At 40.7% G+C, this 20,361-nt stretch overlaps 1 protein-coding gene across 1 annotated transcript in view; it reads left to right on the forward strand.

The window, feature by feature from the left end:
* LOC118770637 (cadherin-12-like) overlaps positions 1-7,154 on the forward strand; it is a 71,859-nt gene extending 64,705 nt beyond the window's left edge. Inside the window, exons 10-11 of the mRNA XM_036518402.1 lie at positions 1,560-1,811; positions 6,610-7,154. Of these exons, the coding sequence (XP_036374295.1) occupies positions 1,560-1,811; positions 6,610-7,154 (797 nt within the window). The remainder of the gene's footprint in view (positions 1-1,559; positions 1,812-6,609) is intronic.
* The last annotated feature ends 13,207 nt before the right edge of the window (positions 7,155-20,361 follow it).

Genomic DNA, 20,361 nt, shown 5'->3' on the forward strand with positions numbered 1-20,361 from the left:
AGGTTCAGATGCATGGAGTCCTGGTATGGACTAATGGTGCACTCTCCACAGAGAAACCAGATGCTCAACAGCATGTAAACTTTTCCATTTAATGCAAAGCCCATGGAAGCAAACTTTTAAAGACACCACCTGATGCCCAGGGTTAGGGATGCACACACACGCATCTGGACAGGTCTGGCTCGGAGCAGGCAAACTGAATGGGTGGGGTTCCTGAACATGCTTGGTGCACTCATCTCCCCTTGGTGCAAGAAATGCCTGCCCTCCCAAGCAGAACAAACAGGATTGGACGGGGTTGGTATGACCCCCCCCTCTATCCCAACACTCCACCATTCTCCTGCTGTATGCCCACCCCCCCGACCCTGGGGCCCTCCAGCCTCAGGCTGTCAGCTGACTCTTTCCTATCAGATGCTTATTTATTTAATTATTTTCCCTCGCTCTGTTGAGCGTTGACCTTCACCTCTCCCTTGGGTCACATGAGACCATCATCTGTGCGAAACTCAGAGTGTTCCTGGGAGCCGGAGGCACCACTCGTTTCAAAGTTCGAGCAAGCCAGACGAGGGAGGTCACTTTGGGTCGTTTCCGTTGGGAATGGTGGGAGGGGCTGAGGGCATTCCACATGTGACCACCTTGGTCAGGGTGTACCCAACTGCAAACTGCTACCAGAGCTCTATGACTCAAAGAGAATATATGAACGTTCCATCCTGTTCCCCCCTGTTGTTGTAATGTTCTGTCACGCTGGTATTACCCAAGGTTTTTGTAGCTGCTTATTTTACCCGCAACTTGTAATCTACTTACCTGACATTTTCTGTGAAGGATATGCAGGTTATGAAGCTTGAGTGTTCACAGTACATTATGAAACATTCTTTCTTGAATGTGTTGTAATGCTTTAAATGCACTGACTTAAGCACTCAACTGCCTCATGTCTTATATCCACTCAGTTAAGACACACACGAAGCAGACGTAATACACTATCTATCTGAATGCCACAAGGTCTGAAAAATGCTACTCCCCAGTGAGCTAACCAGGCAGGAATTTCAAAATGCACTTTCTCTTAGCATCCAACGGGCTGCGGTGTACCTGCAACAGGATATGAAATCAAACATGCCTGGGGCTTTACAGCTCTATGCTGTTAGTCACAAGGAGAACATTGAGACATGGTTATGGATTAAGGGTATCACGCTGGTGTATGCACTGAAGTGAAATGCGCTTGACAAATAGACACCCCTCCCCATACAGACACATACACACACATACATGCATGTAAGTGCACACACAAAAACACACAAAAACACACACATACAATTAAAATCTGTGTACTGAAACATTAGCCAACAGACTAAACCCTACCCCGTAATTCCATAATTCCATACATTCCATAGATTCCAATTTGCCACAGGCAGAAATCATTAGGCTCACTGTGCATTCATATTGCATTGCCATTGTCCTCCAGGAATCTTCTTAATCTGGGAATATCTTGCCCCTCTCCCTGGACATCTGGTCGGTAAATCACAAAAAAAAAAAAAAAAAAAAAAAAAAAAATCCTCTTGTCTCTTTTGCAGACAACACGGCCGGCGTGGTGGCCAGCCGCAGCGGCTTCAGCCGACGGGCGCAGGAGATCTACCTGCTGCCCGTGGTGATCGAGGACAGCGGCTACCCCGTGCAGAGCAGCACCAGCAACCTGACCATCCGCGTGTGCGCCTGCGACACGGACGGCGCCCTGCTCTCCTGCAACGCCGAGGCCGTCTTCCTGCCCGTGGGGCTGAGCACCGGCGCCCTGATTGCCATCCTCCTCTGCATCGTCATCCTGCTGGGTGAGTCAGCATGTCACACGTCTCTCCTCTTCTCTCCTCACATATTGCAATACATTGCATTATTGGGATTTAGCAGGTGCTCTTATCCAGAGCGACTTATACAGGTTACAGTTTTTTTTGGCATGTTGAACCAGCAACCCTTCGGTTAACTCCTGTTCTTTTCCACTGCACCACGCTGCTGCTGAGATGATATACAGTTTGTATGATTGAAGCATGTAGCAGATACTCTTCTCCGGAGAGATTTACAATTTTAACCATTTATATAGCTGCCTATTTACAAAGGCAGTTGTGGGTTAAGTACCTTGCCCAGGGGTACAACAGCAGTGCTCCAGCAAGCAATTGAACCAGCAACCTTTCGGTTACAAGCCCCGCTCCTTAACCACTATGCTACACTGCCATTTGCTGTCTGCCTAAGCCCCTCCCCCTTCAGAACCGCAATCTGGTCAAGTCCTCACAGAGACAAGGAGCAAAAAATGGTTCTGGTAGACGATCTCTGACCTGTATGAAAGTGATCAGACTGAATCTAAAGGGAGTTTAATATCTGAGTCTGTGATTATCATGGCTATTTGAAATGAGAGATTTAATCTATATTGAACTGTCACAAGCTTCCCTTAAGGAAAAAGTTTGGATGAGAAAAGTTACTAAAATGTATTTTTTTTAGGGACGTAAAGAGCATAAGAAGTGGTTTTCTATATATATTTATATGTGTGTATATATATATATATATATATATATATATATATATATATATATATATATGAAAGCATAAAAAGTATATATAAAGTATATGCATGAAAAGTATATATTAATTCTCTCTCTCTCTCTCTCTCTCTCTCTCTCTATATATATATATATATATATATATATATACACACACACACACATAGGCGTCATTTCCGCTGGGAATGCTGGGGACATGTCCCCACTGCTTTTTGTCGTGGCCCATTTTTTCAAAGCCTTTAGTTAGTGTGAACACATCGAACCCGTCGTTGTCCCCAGCACTTTTCAAAACAAACTTACGTCCATATATATATATAAATCCACACTGACATATTACATTATTCTGTTCAAATGCATTTTATGATATTGTTTGCCAGGAGCATAGCTAATTGAATCAAATTTTGTAATACAATAAATTTATACAATAAAGATAAATGCAAAGGTAACGTGCAGGTGTTAAGTGCTAATCAGGTAGCTGATTAAATTTTGCTGATTAGCTTTTAACTGAAGATAATACAAGGAGTGAGCACAGACCTCCAATAAGTATTAACTCACAAGCTCACTGGATATTTACCCTCATGCATTTTGGCAGTTGAGAAGTAATATAATGACAGTTTATGGAAGCTTAAACACTGATAGGACAAAAAGTACTGAATCCCAGGGCAGATTATGCTGAAATGCTTGAGTATTTATCTGTGGAAGACCTTAGGGATTTTAGTTAATTTACAACCACCCACCAAACATAAGGAAAGTCACCTGCAGCTGAGGTGGTCTGGTCTCTGCTTAAATAAGATAAACCTAACAGACAGAACAAGGCATATAAACAGGAGTTTGATCTTGGCATTTGCTTGATCTTGCAGTCTTTTAGAAGGAACTCCACAGCCACCCTCTTGAGCCTGATCTGTGCCAGACTTATAATTATGAGCTGAGCAGAAACCGAGCTTCAGGACCTGTCTCGGGTGTCCTGCTCCCTTTATGGGCACCATAAACCCGGCCGATGTCCATGGCTCATTACCCCTCAGCCACAGGGAGCAGAGCGCTGTAACTTAGCCCTCAAGGTCAACATGATAAAACCTTCCCTCCCCACCTTCGGTAAAAAAAACGCCACTCATCTGCATAACTGAGTGGAAGTAAATATGTGTGAATGACCTTGTTTCCTGTCTGGTTGGTGAGGGGTGGTGAGTGATTAGAAGATTAGGACTTTTCTTTTATCAGACCGGGGGAAACCGTGGCCCCAAAATGAAGGACAGGGAGACGTGACACTAGGTGGTCGAGCTCCTCAAGGAAACTCAACCTCTGTCCCCCATAAAGACAATTGGTTTTCATTTTAGTCTAAAATAATGACAGTCTGTATGTCTAAATCTTAAGCAATTCCTTCATAATTAGGAATAGTTATCCAATGTAAGGGCAGAAATAAGTTCAGATTAAAAGAAGGTCATGTTATTGAAGGCTTCAAACTGAAAGGCAACCGTATTGTTGGAAATCGATAAAACATTAAAACACATTTTAGGTACATTCAAGCAGACAGAAAATGCTCAATGTCTATCATGTCAACAATGCTCACTACTATTGGTGGTTATTAGTAGTTGCTTGCAGGTGCAGAAAGCATTGCTTCAGAGCACTGCCTTCAGATACATCAGGCTGTCAGATTTTCAACTTCACATTTCTTGCAGTGTAGTTTATCTTTACTGACTAATGCTTTCCAACAAAGTAACCACCAGAAACCCTTTGCCTCTGACAGAGGATACAGCCACAAAGATAGATCTCACTACATCCATTGCAGCATGAAAGTTAACTCTGCAGTCATTTATTAATCCAGATGGATGTAAAATTGCTATTTATTCCTATGAACATTTATTGATGTAATTATTGAACAGTATGCAGTGTAATTAATACCACCATTACAGGGTTTTCAGGTCCTTTTTCCAGTACTGGTGTAATCTGTAATATGCCCCCTCAACCACACACACACCACACACACCACACACACACACACACACACACACACACACACACACACACACACACACACACACACACACACACCACTACCACCACCACTGTCATCCCTTTTTAAGATATGGATATTGGTAACACCTCAAAACAGATCACATTATAACCCAGCTTTCCAATGTGAAGTCTCTCGCTCAGTGTTTCAGAGTCCTTGAGGTAAGATGCTGGAGGCTTAATGATGAAGTGAGGGTAAAAACAAAACAATAAGAAATAAACAAAGGAGACCCCACCACAACCCCCATGCCTGCAGGTATGCACAGAAAATTGACACAACTGCAGTGCTTCCCAGTTAATCTCTCTCTGTAAAAATGCCAAATTAAATCATACATTTACAGTGACAGCATTTGTTTTCCTTTTGTCTCTCTTCTTTCTGAAGGGGACCAGAAAAAAACAAACATATTGGAGATCACACTGGCATTATTTCTTTACAGCACCAATGATTTTGTCATCTGAGGCAGTGTATAAAAGAAACACGCTGACAGTGTATTCATGGCACCAAGGTTCAGCGAGATCACCGAGGGTCAATGACCCCTGTCATTCCCTTCCCACAGGCTGCCGGACGCTTGGCAGATCCCCAGCACAGATACTCTATATTCTGACTAGATATTCGTCTCCTTCCGTGTGTGCTTTCTTATCAAGATTCCTGGGCAAGATTCCTCTTGGTGGCGTGAAGTTCCCCCCGTTTGCATTACTATTTTAGCTGTATACCACGGATATTCTGGTTTATATTGTGACCTTTCAGGTGCGCTTGCAAATCAGAAAACATGGCCTCTGCAGTGACAGAGACAGAACATTCAAAGTGATGCACATGGAGCTGAATATGTTGTTTACATGTACAGCATCACTGTTTCCTTATGTGAGGCAGGAACTGTGCTCAAATCACAGAACAGCAGCTAAAGCAAAACTAGCCTCCTGCATGTGTGATTACATATACCACTGCCACGTTAAATATGTACGCTTGTTTACTTACTTCAACAGTTGAGTTTAACCTCAATTACAGATTGTGTGACAATCTGTGCTTGCATAATGCTTTGTACTAAAGGTTAGACAGCTATTGTTAAAAGGCTTAAACCTTGGGTAGTTTAAGTATAACTACACTTATAGTATACTATATAGTATAACATAAAACAAACAAAATGAAAAATTGTGACGTAAGACAGCGGTGTTGGCCACTAGAGGGAGCCAAAGTCTTAAAATAAATATATTACTAGGTAGGTAATACTTTCAGTTTTGTTTATGAAAAGCATTTTCCTTTATGAAAATGGCAGCCAAATGTAAGTTGATCTGTTAAGATAAGTACTGCTCTTAGTGAGAGAAAGAGAGGGAGGGAGAGAGTGTTTGACTCGAATCATGTTTCAAATATTCCATGGAATGTTTGTGCAAGAAATCAAATCAAATAATTTTATGAAAGGGAGGACACACTTCATCACCAAATAATTTGCAATCTAATAGAGCACATTGGGAATCACCTGTCTCAGATAATGGCAGCTAAGGCTGACAAAAAAAATCTCTCAAAAAACCTCCAAACCTACAATAAATATGTAGTTGTGGAAGATATCATTAGATAATTCTCTGAAATGATTACTTTTGTTGTGCCTGTTCCCTTTTATTTGTAATAGAGAATAAGACATGATTTCCCAACACTTATTAACACTGAATAATTACATGACATTATTGTCATTTAGCAGACACTTTTATCCAGAGCAGCTTAGACAGCTTACAGTTTTTACATGTTATCCATTTATGCAGTTGGACATTTACTGAGGCAGTTGTGGGTTAAGTATCTTGGTTGAATACATTACCGTGGTTGATTGAAATCTCACTATTTTCTGATCCTGCGACTGCCTGTGTGGTCCCATAGAGGTGTTGTTACACTGTCTCCGCAGTGGTAGTGGTAGACCCCAGTGGTCATTAATAATGGCAGTACCTTTATAAAGGTATAGTAGAGTATTAGTAGAGTATAGTATTTCTAAATAACCGTCGGTTATAGAAATCGCACACGGATCTGTGAGTGAGAGGGGTGTGAGTCTGACCGATGCCCTCCGCTTCCTCTCGTCCCATGCAGTGATTGTCGTGCTGTACGTGGGCCTCCGGCGCCAGAAGAAAAAGGAGACACTAATGACGTCGAAGGAGGACATCCGCGACAACGTCATCCACTATGACGACGAGGGCGGCGGCGAGGAGGACACCCATGCCTTCGACATGGGCACGCTGCGCAACCCCAAGGCTGTCAAGGAAGGGGGGTTCCGCCGGGACGTCCGGCCCGAGGCACCGGCTCGTGCCCGCGGCCCTGCCACCACTGCCGCCACCGCCACCACCACCACCACCGCCGCCGTCTCGCAGGACAGCGCAGACATCCGGGACTACATCCGCCAGCGGCTGGAGGAGAACGACGCCGACGGCCAGGCACCACCCTACGACTCGCTGGCCACCTATGCCTACGAGGGCGAGGGCTCAGTGGCTGAGTCCCTCAGCTCCATCGAGTCACCGCCAGTCGACGCCGACGAGGACTACGATTACCTCAGCGAGTGGGGGCCCCGCTTCAAAACGCTGGCGGGGATATTCGGGGAGCAGGACCCCCCTTCCGAGACAATAGAAAACAAACATTAATGTTTTTTTTTCTTTTTTCTAAAAAAATGCCTAATGTAGAGGACTTACTTTTTTGTGCTTAGACACTTTTTTATTATTAATTTTATTAATTCAGGGTTTTACTTTCATGTAATCTTTTTTTTTTGTAATTCACTTTATTTTTGCTGTTCGTTTTGGTTTCGGTTTATTTCTTTTCCTCACTGCCAAGCCAAATCCTTGGAAAAAAAGAGGAAATAGCCAGCCTTTGAGTTACGGTTTCCAGAGACTTCCAGAGTTTCTCCTCCTGCTTGTGTTTTTTTTTTTTTTCCTCTGCCAGAACTGGAGGAACAGAAAACTCAGAGCTTTGGAAATGCAAGCATCCTCTTTAAACATTCTTAAAAGTGCCTCACAAGAACTGTTCTGTTCTATAAAATCAAAAAAAAAAATGTTTTTTACTGTTACATTCGAAATCCTTTTTCATCATACTCGGACCCCACCACCCCACCCCCGAGAAAGGCCAGAGGAATCATGCTGAACAGGTTAACTGATGCAAAATTGCGTTTCTGTGGCAAAGATGTCATAAAACATAGCATTCTGAGGTCTCTGGGGACAATTATGTGGTCCTAGTTTGGCTACAAAGGTTTAACGATATTTATTTATGTAATTATTTATTTATTAATATTTATTGAAATATGTATTTATGCATTTATTTATTTATGCATTTATTTATTTATTTATTCATCAGTGTCTCAGACAATGCATTACTTCAGTGTTTGTTTATCGTCTTCGAAGACACTTGAGGTTTTTTGTAATTATTACTGTCCCAAATGCAAAGGACATTTTGATCACACGGGGCAGCTGTATAGACTTGTATTTGCTGGGGAAAGAAAACAAAAGAAAAAAAAAATAGGGCTAAAAATGGAAATATCAAGGTTCAGGTTATGTAATAAACACTTTTTTCTTAAATAAACACAAATTGGACACAAATTCTTTTGAAATAAAATGCCACAGCTGTTACTGTAGTACTGTTGCTGAAAAACATGGGGGTGCAAGGTCGTAAAAGATGGTAATCACCTCACCAGCAGCCAAGAATTGAAATGTATATTCAAATGGAAGTGTCAGAGACATGATAGCATTGTTTAAGTAAGGCAAAAACAGTCCCATGTTTATTTACCATCAAGGTATAATACTGGTATTGTAAGTGACACCTTCCTGTTGGAGACTATGGCCGCTAGGGTGAAGCAAGGCTCGTGAATTACACGTTTAATTTGGGATGGAGCTTCTAGAAGTGTCAGGTCCACTTCAGAAATAGTAACAGGCGTGTACAAGTGGTAGACAAAGCAACTGCAACCAGAATAGCAACTACAGACACCCGCATCACAAGGGGCCTCCAGAGTGTAGATATGCATATATTACATGACATTACACATTGATGTCATTTAGCAGACACACTTATCCAGAGCAGATTACATCCGTTACAGTGTTTACATGTCATCAGTTTGTACAGCTGGATATTTACTAAGGCATTTGTAGAATAAGTACCTTGCCCAGGGGTACAGCGGCAGTGCCTCAGCAGGGAATCAAACCAGCAACCTTTTGCCTATGAGTCCTGCTCCTTCCCACTATGCTACATTGCCATCCCACAAATACACCTATGACACCCAAGGCTAGATACAACAACTAAAAGACTAGGGAGAGAGGTGAAGGCTGAAGCTTGGTCAGTACAAGGCAACAGGAGAGCTCTCTTGCTCTCTCTCACATGCTCAGTTGCCTAGGCTTTGGCAAGGTGTTTCTGTCATAAAGGTACCGGCTGGAGCTTGTTTACCAACCAAAGAGCGCCATTCTCTGCCACTGGTGGTAATTCTTATAAAGGAAGGTCATTTTGCAACAAAGGAATTCCAACAGATCAGGGCTTTTCAAAGGATTTGTTCTGCTTAGGTCTCAGATGTTTGGAAATTCACGTGTAGGACAGAACATAAAAAAAATAATAATAAAAAAGTGTACAACATTAAATCTCTGCAAAAGCCAGCTTGTTTTTTTTCCAGCAATTTCAATGTGATGTAGCACCATAGGACCACAGATTGATAGTGTTTCCTCACTCGAATATTCATGATACAGGATTTATTTAAATATCCAACACCGTTATTCCAGTCAACCATGTGTTTTGTCAGTGCCGATATTGTCATTTTTTCATACTGAGGTATGATTTATATCAGAGATTTAATGCTAATTATGACTATCAGATAGATCTATCCATGCTGATGCTGTGACAGCTTGTTTCTGTTGCAGACTGTTGGTGTTGAAATATTCTGAAATCACAGCTACGCAGCTGTGCTGTAGGTGCCAGAAAGATAGAAACCTCTCTCACAGTAACTCCTGGAGCTGGAATTTTCCTACAGATTGCTTTCACGCATTCAAATACTAGTTTGATCTCACATTCGGGAAGGAAACCTACAAAATTGTATAGCAAAAGGAAATACTAAAAAGTTGCCTGCACCCAGGCCAACAGTGAATAGCAGTCACCTGGGGAACATTATATGGAAGTATCCTTACACCAATGTCAGTAAATTGTAATTTCTTTAAGAATTATTGTCTAACAACAAATTGTCACATAACAACCACTATAACCACAACCAATAACAGCTATACAGCTTGTGTAATTGGACAACCTTATCTAGCACCAGAGTAACAACATTCTTATTACTTAAGGAATAGACTTGTAATAACACATTGTAACATAGTAATTAAAATTGAGGTATTTTTGTACACGTGTAATTAAACAACACTATTCAGCTCATCTTAAGTTAACATGTGGTTGTGATGCAATGTGGTGTTATATACTCATTTTTAAAGTAATTAGCATTGTTACATTGGTGTGAGAGGAACTCATAAAACACATACAGATTATTTCCCATACATGAAAAGTCAATTGTCTGTGCTCTGTCCAAATGAATCATACATGTACGACCACATGACAAATCATAACAACTCTCTTAGTCACACTGGCTTACTGCAGACCACTTATGGAATATTAACAGAGTTCATATGTTATTAAATGCATCATACTGGCCAGAAAAATAGACGTTTGGGGTACAATTCCATAATGTATGCCTGGGAGCACCTTTGAATGTAATTGCACTTCCCAGTGTTTTCTATATTACAATAAATTGAATAGCCCTCTAGATACTGTGTTTTTTGCACAGATAATTTATTTTTTTATGTAATTTTCAATATAACAGAAAATTAGATTTGACGTTTTTCATGCGACATTGCAAATGTAGAACGTATATCTTTATGTCTTCATTTCTTTGAGGTGTGTGTGTGTGTGTGTGTGAGAGAGAGAGAGAGAGAGAGAGAGAGAGAGAGAGAGAGAGAGAGAGAGAGAGAGATGTGTGTGTGCAATTTTGCCTTTGAAAGAAACCTTTTCAAAGCTACATGTATTTTACGTGTATGTAGAATATGCAGCATACGTCACTAACACAGTACTTGCAAAGAAGGACTGCGAATGAGCGTCATGAAAGGCTATCAATGCCACATTGTCTTACTGTCACACAGTATAGGATGTAGTGCTGTAATTATACATAATGCATGATCTGTGGGATGTTTTATACATTAGAGAAGTACTTATCTTGGCTCACGTTGGATAAGTCTTTATAATGCATTAATGAAAGGAGATGCAGAAATCAGTTCAAACCGCTTTTGTCACACGTTGCTAATAAACATAGCTGACAACTTGGTTCTTAGTTCAAGGTTGAATCCTGTGCAGAAATATAAATGCTGCGTACACATGCTACCAAAAAAAAAAATCATTATGCTAGGCAGCCAGTTAATTTCATTTTTGCGCTGTAGGATTTTGCTTGTTTTTCCCTGTGGGAATTGAGATAGTGTGCTTGGATGTTTCAAGCTCTGCAGCCTCTGAAATGAAGCGCAATGTGGATGTATTGCTGGTTCCCGACTTCAGATGGCTTCCTGTTTTGAATCTCTCAGGAGCTTCAGGTGTTATTTTTCCAGAGCTTTCCCACGACCAGAGACACAGCTATGAGTGCCTTGTATTAAAGGAATTTAACTTCATCCACAAAAAAAGACTGGAGGGCGCTTCTTTTAAAAATTCTGCAAGCTGCAGCACTGTTACATACCTAAATGTGAGGGTGGCCCCATGAATTCCTCCTAAGCATAATGTTTGCTGAGATAATGATAAACATTTTAGTATTGTGTTTCTTGCTTTGCCGGGGTTCAGTGCAGCATTATTACATAATGTGACTCATTTAGCTGGAGTGGAACTAAAGAAGTAGTCCCCCCTCAAATGTCGACTTTTTTGTGTTTCTTACTGTTATTGGGACTCTGTCAGATAAAGTTCTCATTTCCAGTCCTACGCTCAAGAGTAGAGTTTAAGCCTGCGCTGAGCCCACAGTGACAGAACGTAATTGGTTCCATTCTATTGGATTAGTGCGGGTTACGTTGGCCAGAGTTCCCTCGTTGCCTTGCTTGTTAGCACCCTCTAGAGACTTAATTATGCATTCACACCCTTGAGGTGCACTGTGGGATGTGCACTGATAGGCCTTGGCTGCATGTGAGCGTATCAGAGAAGTGCATTGGTTGTGCTTCAGTGTTCCTGCGTGAGCCTAGTGGATGTTGTGGTTAGCCAAGATTAAAGTGTGCAACTAGAGATTCCAAAGTCAGTGTGAAAAAGGGGGAAAACATTAAAAATCTGATCTGTTCTTACTATGTACAGTATATATGGTGAGGTGGTAATATGTGATAATATATAAAACACTGTACTGTATTTAGTCAAATCTGATTTTACCAACCTGGGTTGTGTGGCTTTAGTGGGAATTTTGTACTTACACAGTGTTCATACTATGATGGAGTTTATATTTTATACATGGATTGTATTCATTGTAGTATTTTCCATCTTCAGTGCCACAATAATAGTTTGTTTGTGTTAAGAGATAACAGTCGCTTATAAGTATCCATCATTATCACAGGCGCTGGCTTTATCTTACTGATCAAAATGATTTTCCCACACTTATGCCGAAAGCACATATTTCCTGTTTGAAATATGATATTGTAGTGATGAATCTAACTCTAACTTGATTCTACTGCTTTTGAAACTTATGTGCACCATATTCTACCAAGAATGCAGCCATGTCAGAAGGAGGGAATATGTATTGTGTGGTGAATATGCTTTGCAAATGCCATGGGGCGATTTCCATAAATTATTATTATTCATTTATAGAGCTGGGTATTTACAGCAGCAATTCAGATAAAGCACTTTGCTCAAGGGTGCGATGAGGGAATCGTGAAATCTAGGAATCAAACCCGCAAAATACTAATGACAAGTAGTTATATCTCCACCCCTGTTTCTCCAGCTGTGGTTTACACCTGGCAGGTCAAAAAAATCATATCCCACAAGGCCAAGCAGGAAACAGTGACTACAGTTAAAACCGATTCTGGAAATCGTGAACTTAGGATCAGGATTCATTAAGTGTACAGCAAATTCACTGTATGTGAGCTGAAAAAATAGCAGCCTGGAGAGAAATAAGAGGGGACGAATCAATAAATAAATAAATACATGAATAAGCTTGCTTTGAAATAAATAAAAAGATAAAAGTGTGGATTACCATCCATACAGAGAGGAGACAATACCTCCGCTATCAAAGACGGTGAATAAATAGATATATATTTTTTTTCTTTTTTTGAGAATTAGTGTGAGACTCTGCAGGAAAGGTCAGCTCACAAAGCTCGGTGACAGCAGCGGATCTCTGCGGCTGGCCTTTTCATTTCTGTCTTGCCTGGTGACATTCAGCTGATTTTTTCTGCCAACTTGCCTTTTTTCTCATCTTTTCCACCCCCTCCCCCTAGCCTACCAAATGTGTGAAAAACTAAGCAGGCCCGGGGAATAGTCTCGGTGCAATTTTATATTTGACAGGCACCATCTGCTGAAAACGCTGGAAATCTCTCACCGTCCTGTTCTTCATCCGAGCGCCCTGCGCTTTGGTGCCCGGGTCTTGATGGACTCTTCTTCCTCTGAGCTGCGTCCAAAGAGGCATCCTGTGAGATCCACAGACCTGCCGTGGAGGCACACAAGGATTTGCCACTCAGCTATTATAGTCATTCACCGCCTATTATTTGCTATTTGACCCTGCGGTGCAATGGCACTCTGCCACACAGCACCAGTGGTACAGTAAAACAATAAAAGAGGAAGGTAAAATACAAGACAATCAGTGGAAGCATTACATTACACTGTCATTTGACAGATGCTCTTTTCCAGAGCAACTTGCATAGGTTACAGTTTTTACATGTTATGCATTTATATAGCTAGATGTTTACTGAGGCAATTGTGGGTTAAGTACCTTGCCCAAGGGTAGAGCAGTAGTGTCCCAGTGGGGCATTGAACCAGCAAGCCTTCCTCCATACAACTATGGAACACTCCTGCTCCCTAACAGGGGGCTGTGCTATGAACCAGCAACACTAATAGTTTCATATTTATGTGTATAGACAGAGGGTGTTCTGATTTTGCCAGAAAAGGAAAAAAATACACTGTTATTCAACAAAATAATATTATCCTTGAAATATTCCAAAAGTATGATATGTAAGTGTACGTTGTGTGTCAGACTTTCCAACGTCCTCTGTCACCTTGAGACTCGATCCGTCTGCTCGGATTGAGTTTCTTTTTGGTTTTATTTTGCCGGTGGGTCATATTCACCTACCCACACTAATTACAATGCCAGGCGGCTGGGCATTCGAAGGTTCATGAAAGATACACGCCTGTGGCGGTTTGGAAAGGTTATTTTAACAACAGCAGTCAATATCTGTAATTGGCAGCGCAGGTGTTGAGCGGGTTTGACATAAATTAAGATAAATCGAATGCAAGGACTCTGCACTGTGGAATTTTGAGAAGGTGACAAAAAAGAGAGTAGGCTTCTGAGAGTGAGGCATTGATATGTGTTCCTTTCATTAGAATGCGCAATAGTCAAACAAATGAAGGATGCATTGAAATGAATGCAGAAGTACATTTGATCTGCTGTCTGTTTGAATATCATACATGCTCATATACTTATTATTCAGTAGATATGAAATAGGGTTGCTGTTTATGAGGGTATAGGGGTACAGTTCTTTGGCTTGGAGTCAAAGAAAGGAGTCGTACATTGCCATGGACCCCCACCCTCTCATTTGGATATCATACAGTCTACAATCCACTTCATAGGAATAGAAAAAAGGAGGAGATATGGTGGTGGAGGGCTGCTTTGAAGAGCTGACACGAAAAAGAAATGGTGAGCAGATATGTTATACTTGAGGATGGGACAGGTTTGTTAATTGCATAGGGATTGTCTAGAAATTCTCCTCCTGAATCAGCATTTGGCACTTTAATTAAGGCTGAACCCCATCACACATATTATGCTAAAGCAACTAGATCTGCCTCTGACTAATATACATTTTACCCTTTTCAGTATAAGAAGAGTATTTCTTCACAGCTTCTGTTGATTGATGGACTCAGTCAGTCCCTAAAAATTATGAGAAACATGCATAGATCATACTAAAGTGCACGTAAAGCCTTGTAATGACTTATAAGAATGACATTACCGAATGTCATGTGTCCACATGGTGTTAAATAATGAGCCCTAAGAGCAACATTACTTAAAATGATATGATACATCTATTCGACAGTATATCAGATGTCAGTCATGGTTTTGCAGGTAGCAGGTTCTAGGGGTGATGCTATGGCATGTAGGAGAGACAGATAAAGTGGAATTAGAATAATAATTGCCTTTAAAAACAACTGATTGATATCCACCTGACATATTGACCGTTGATAGGCAAGCAAACCCATGGCCCAATAAAAAGCTTTTCTTTAATCTGTATCATATCCTGGAAAATGGATAGCAAAGAGGAGATGCTTTAAGCCTAAATTTGCATAACAAGATGATGTCCGACTTGCAAACAGAAAGAAAATTCGTTCCACGGCTGAAGGGATGTGTGGATAACAGTGTAGGATAGCTGGACAAGGGAAAGTCCACTTGCCTGCTTGTTGATTGAGAGCACTGCTTAAGCTTTGATTTAGCTTGGCCTTGTTATGCATTAGAGTGTTGAGAATGGAGGCAGCCATGCCCGACAGTAAGGATTGGCCCAGCCTAATCTGCAGGAAACAAAGGCGAGGAATAACATTGCTGCATTCCTAGTGATAAGATGCCTCAGAAGTATGGCTTCTCTTCTTGGTTAGAATAAGACAGTTCTGTAAATATTCTCAAATGCCTTCAAAGTAAATACCTGCCGGCAGTTCTGCCAAGGTTGACGAGTCGACGACCGTAGTGTCAGACTTTGCGAATTATCCTAAATTCAGGATGAATAATATCCTATCCAAATTTAGTTTGTACAGTGATATCAGGTAGGAAACAGACTCTCAGAACTGGATTCTATAAATCACATCACCTATAATGTATGAAATGGCATCACATTATTACCAAAAGAAATTGTGGACAAGTCATTTTATTCACAATGGCTGGACGGTAGTGAACAAAAAAAAAAATATGGTAACTTGTGTACTTGTTTGAGTATGAACAGAGGAAGCAGCCCTATAAACAGTAGAGTCCCTCACTTGACTGACATACTCACTGAAAGACTGACAGAATTAGCTCCTGCAGTGACACTCCTTTACCACTAGGAGCGAAAAGTCCAGCAAATCACAGCAGATATAAAGACTTTTGTCATTTACTGTTCTCTTTATATCTGACTTACAGCAAAAATAAACACACAGAATACAACTTTCTCATAAATATCTGGTCTGCAATTTATTTCAGAAAAGACTGACACATTCCACTGGTTAGTAATGTGATTTTTGCATTTATGTCAATCGCTCATATTTCCCACAAATATTTCATATCAGCTTGTTATTACAAACCGCCACACGATATTGTTCCCCCTTTTAAAAACACTGATGGATTGAATTGATGTCCCAATGTGGAAATTACATCAATTTGTCTTTGTATTCAGCACGGAAAACACTATGAACGTATTCATTTGTAATATGTCAAATGTTCCATTAATCTTTTTTTTTCCCCTCATCATACTAACATAATTTTCAGCCGTACGTGATGATATGCACTTTCTGCAAGAACCCAGAGCAAGCCATTATATTAAAGCATAAATCTTGTTTCTCTCAACCTACGAAAAAATGTATAATGTATTAGTTTAATAATACACATGCTCAAACACATTCCTGGCCTACTGCACATGTTCCATTACTATCTCAAGTTATTACAATTAGCGCTGTTATATTAGTTGATTCGGAAACACTTATTCAATTAATTTGTTCCGATGTTTTATTACATGTGCCCATTTAATGAGTTTGATGTGTTGTCAGTTTCGTAGATTTAAACATAGAGGAATATTCTAATATCTATATTAGAATTAGATATTCTAAATAATTCTACAAACTGGTGTCAAAACATGTAAAATGGTTTAAATTGTTGTTTAAGACGAACAGCAATATCAGATACAACAGCATTTGAAATATGTAGGAACTCAAAACAGCTTCCCACTTGGCTCTATTAAAAATGTATAAATAAATAAATAAAAATGGAAATAGTACTGGCATTATGTTACTGGTAAAATCTTAAATTGCCATCTTAAATTTAATCTCTGCAGTTTACAGACTTTGAAAAGAGGCTTTATTTTATTGTACAGATTTAGTCCTTTTAAACTGAGCTGTGTCCATTGGTAGTGTGTAATGGAATAAAAATTAATTTCTCCCCTGAGATTGTATCATCATAACAATGGTGATAATAGTAATAAAATGTATTTATATAAGGTCTTTCATACACATCAGGGACCATTATAGTGTGTGTGTGTGTGTGTGTGTGTGTGCGTGTGTGTGTGTGTGTGTGTGTGTGTGTGGTAGGGGAGTGTTCACTCAAGTCAACCACCATCAAGGAGTAGTACCCTTCCAGATCACTCATCACACCTCAGCTGAAGGTGAGGGAAAGAACAATTTAGCCAATTAAACCAGTGGGGAAGATTTAGATAGTCCGGGTGGAAACACAGGAGATCCCCCTGGGCCAATGAGATCGGAATCTTTAACGACCACGTAATAGCAGTTTCATTTAAATGGCACGGGGGGGGTGGGGTGGGACTGGGGTCAGCTTGGGGTCAACTGAACGCCATCACAACAATTCACGCTGACGGCATCTCCCTTATTGCTGTGAGAGGACCAGCTTTAAATTTTGCTCCAGAAAAAAAATTAATTGGGATTTATTAAATACTCCCATATTGCATTTACTGCTGGTCATGCAGAAAATTACTTTACTGCGGGAAACAAAACCATCTGATGGCCAACACAAAAGAATAGATAATTGGATGTATCATTCCATAAGAGTCTTTTGATGGATTTCCAAAGATGTTCAGAGGATTCTGAAAGCAGTTGCTTTATGAAATTTCAATCACGGCATGACAAATACTGTCACACTGTATGCCTTACCTATTCACACCAGGATGTATCTGTGTGTGTCTGTCAATAGCTAATTGAGTTATTTGATCGATGAAAGGCTGGAATCAATCTGTATTTTGTATCAGCCGTCATTACAGTGAAATGGTGCCTGGCTCTAGCTCTGTGTGGTGGTAAATAAGCTCCACAGGAGTCTGCAAAGGATGCAGTGATTTTAGGTTTTTAATGAGCTGTAATTAAGAAGGGTGTCAGAATGTCTTTGGGTGAGGCCCATGTCATGTGGAGCCTAATTTGTGTGAGTCTGCACATGCACACACACACACGCACACACCCACACACACAAACACACACACATAGACAAACACTAATCTAAATAAACCTGCAAGAATATGAAAATATGTTAATTAAAAAAGTCTATAAAAATGAATCTAAACTGATTCAGTTTATAAAGTAAAAAGAAAAACATTTAATTACTCCACCTTATTCATCCTTCCCATTAAGCTTCTCAGGCGCGCGCGCGCACACACACACACACAAGCACACGCACACACACAAGCACACGCACACACACTCACACAATTCAAGCAGAGCAGTCTGAATCCCGCTCAGCAATCCTAAGCTCTCCTCTTCCCCATCAAGCTCTGGCTTGGACCATGAGCTGCAAATGGAGGAGCGTCACACAGGCCCCAAATTGCCCCGTTTGGACTGAAAGTGGACCGGTGGGAGCTGGAGGAGCGTATTTTCTTTCCCTTTCCTTCTCTCCTCAATCAGACAGATCCGTGTCCGCATGTCACTGTGTGATTGCCAGGACTGATTGCTGTGAGCCTGCCCGATTCTGCTGACATGGCTCTGAGGACTTCGATTAGACACAAGATGTTTGCATAATTCTCAGCCAAGGAAACAAAGCTTCACGGAGAGCCCCGGAAATCATGCATGCATTCCCTTTATTCCAGCTCCATTGGGCCGCTGGGCCGCGAGCCACCAAGTATGATTGATCAATCTTCGCTGTGGCACTTCCTCATACTTGAATTTCCCAGAAGCCCTACATAGAAACCTGATCACAGAGGATGTGGAAATATGTACGTACATATGTACGTACATTTCATATATGCCCTGGTCGTTATCATTTATTTATAAAATCTCAATTAGCGATTGGTGATGGCTCTCCTTTCCTTTTCTTTTATTTTATTTTGAATTATTATGATTATTTTCTTTCCAATGCCATGTGGGGGTTGGTGTTTTCCCATTACAAAGCCCCAAACTCCCCTTCTGTGTGTGCATTGTCTCTAGGCAATGGGAACACACATATGAAACGTCATACTGCATCTAAGCCATGGCAAAGGGACTAATTAGATTCCTGTGTAGAGAAAATTATGAAAAGAACACCCTAAATAGTATATGGGTATAACTTTCAGGTGAAACTCCTTTCATTTAGAGACATTGGTACAGGGCTCCCGAGCGGTTCAGTGGGTAAGGCACTGATCTTAAGAACAAGCTGAGCTGATCCTGGCTGTGACAATGACTCAAAATCCACAGCTGTGGAACAAACTGTCTTGTTGCTCTCAGGCGCCCTTCGGTCTGTCAGACACTTGTAGCCTGAGAGGATGACATCAGTAAAGCCATGCCCCTCTTCCAGTTCCCTGTACCTTCCCTGTGGTGTGCTGGCTGACTTGTAGTGTGACACATAGCTTAAGTTGGGCATTCAAGCACCATATTACTTTTTGTAATCTCTAATGTCATTGTTGCTATTATGTTTTTTTTGTTGTAATGTTTCTTATTTCATGTCTAAGTTTGTTTTGTTTTTTGTTTTTTTTAGACTTTTTAGAGTTTTACATAGACCAGGCATATTCTTATCAACTGTTAATCTTTGAGATTCACATTTGCTGACTGGCATATGTGTAGTGTGCAGCCAATGTTCTGTACATATCTAAATTAAGATAATGTGCATATTTAAAGTACATGAAAGATATTCAGCCATTATCCACTATTTGAATGGGTTTCAAAATTTGCTTTACTGATAATTAATGTAAATGTGCCAATAAGAGTTTGGGGAAGTGCTCTTTTCCATTGGATGTGCTGATATTGAAAGTATCTCTGTTAATGTGCTGGCCGCTTCTTTTATCTTCATTGGAGTTATTGAATTTTTTCAATTCTTTAAATTTGTGCCACATTTGAAGCATCTGATAGTATTTCATTTGGAAGAGCAGAACGTTTCCTGTTAATCAGAGCTGGCTGCTTGAAAACTGTGTGATGGAAAGCAATCTATAGATAAGTCCAATTGATTGCTGAATGAGGCAAAAATGTGACAAAAATGTATTGATGTAAAAAAGAAAAGACATGAATGAAGTGAAAGTGATATGTTGGAGTAGTCTTTCATTTAATTTTATATAATTTTGTTTTATTTTATTTTAACGTGCCTGTACTCCAGGCTCATATTTGGTGATTCTGAGGTGATTTTGTAATCTGAAAAAGTTGTGAGCATGGATTTGTTTCTTCTCTGGTTGAGCTGGTGAAGACAGCAACCCCAACTAACCTTAACCACTGGAGCGCTGCCTGGAACCTTGATTACGATAATGTAAAAAATGCAAAGGGGAAAAAACGAGATGATGAGAGAAAGACTCTGTTCGCCTCGCATACCATCATGGGTTGAACGGCGTGAAATTTCGGCAGATGGGTTTCGGTTCATGCGCACCGGTGCACAGCCCTGCAGTCACGGTTTCAGGCCTCGGCTGCCAGTTGGAGACTCAGGCTGACCTCTGCTTGACCACCAAGACCAGGCCCAGATATACAGCCCAGCTAAGCTTTCTG

The sequence above is a fragment of the Megalops cyprinoides genome, chromosome 2, assembly GCF_013368585.1.
Source record: "Megalops cyprinoides isolate fMegCyp1 chromosome 2, fMegCyp1.pri, whole genome shotgun sequence".
NCBI lineage: Eukaryota > Metazoa > Chordata > Actinopteri > Elopiformes > Megalopidae > Megalops > Megalops cyprinoides.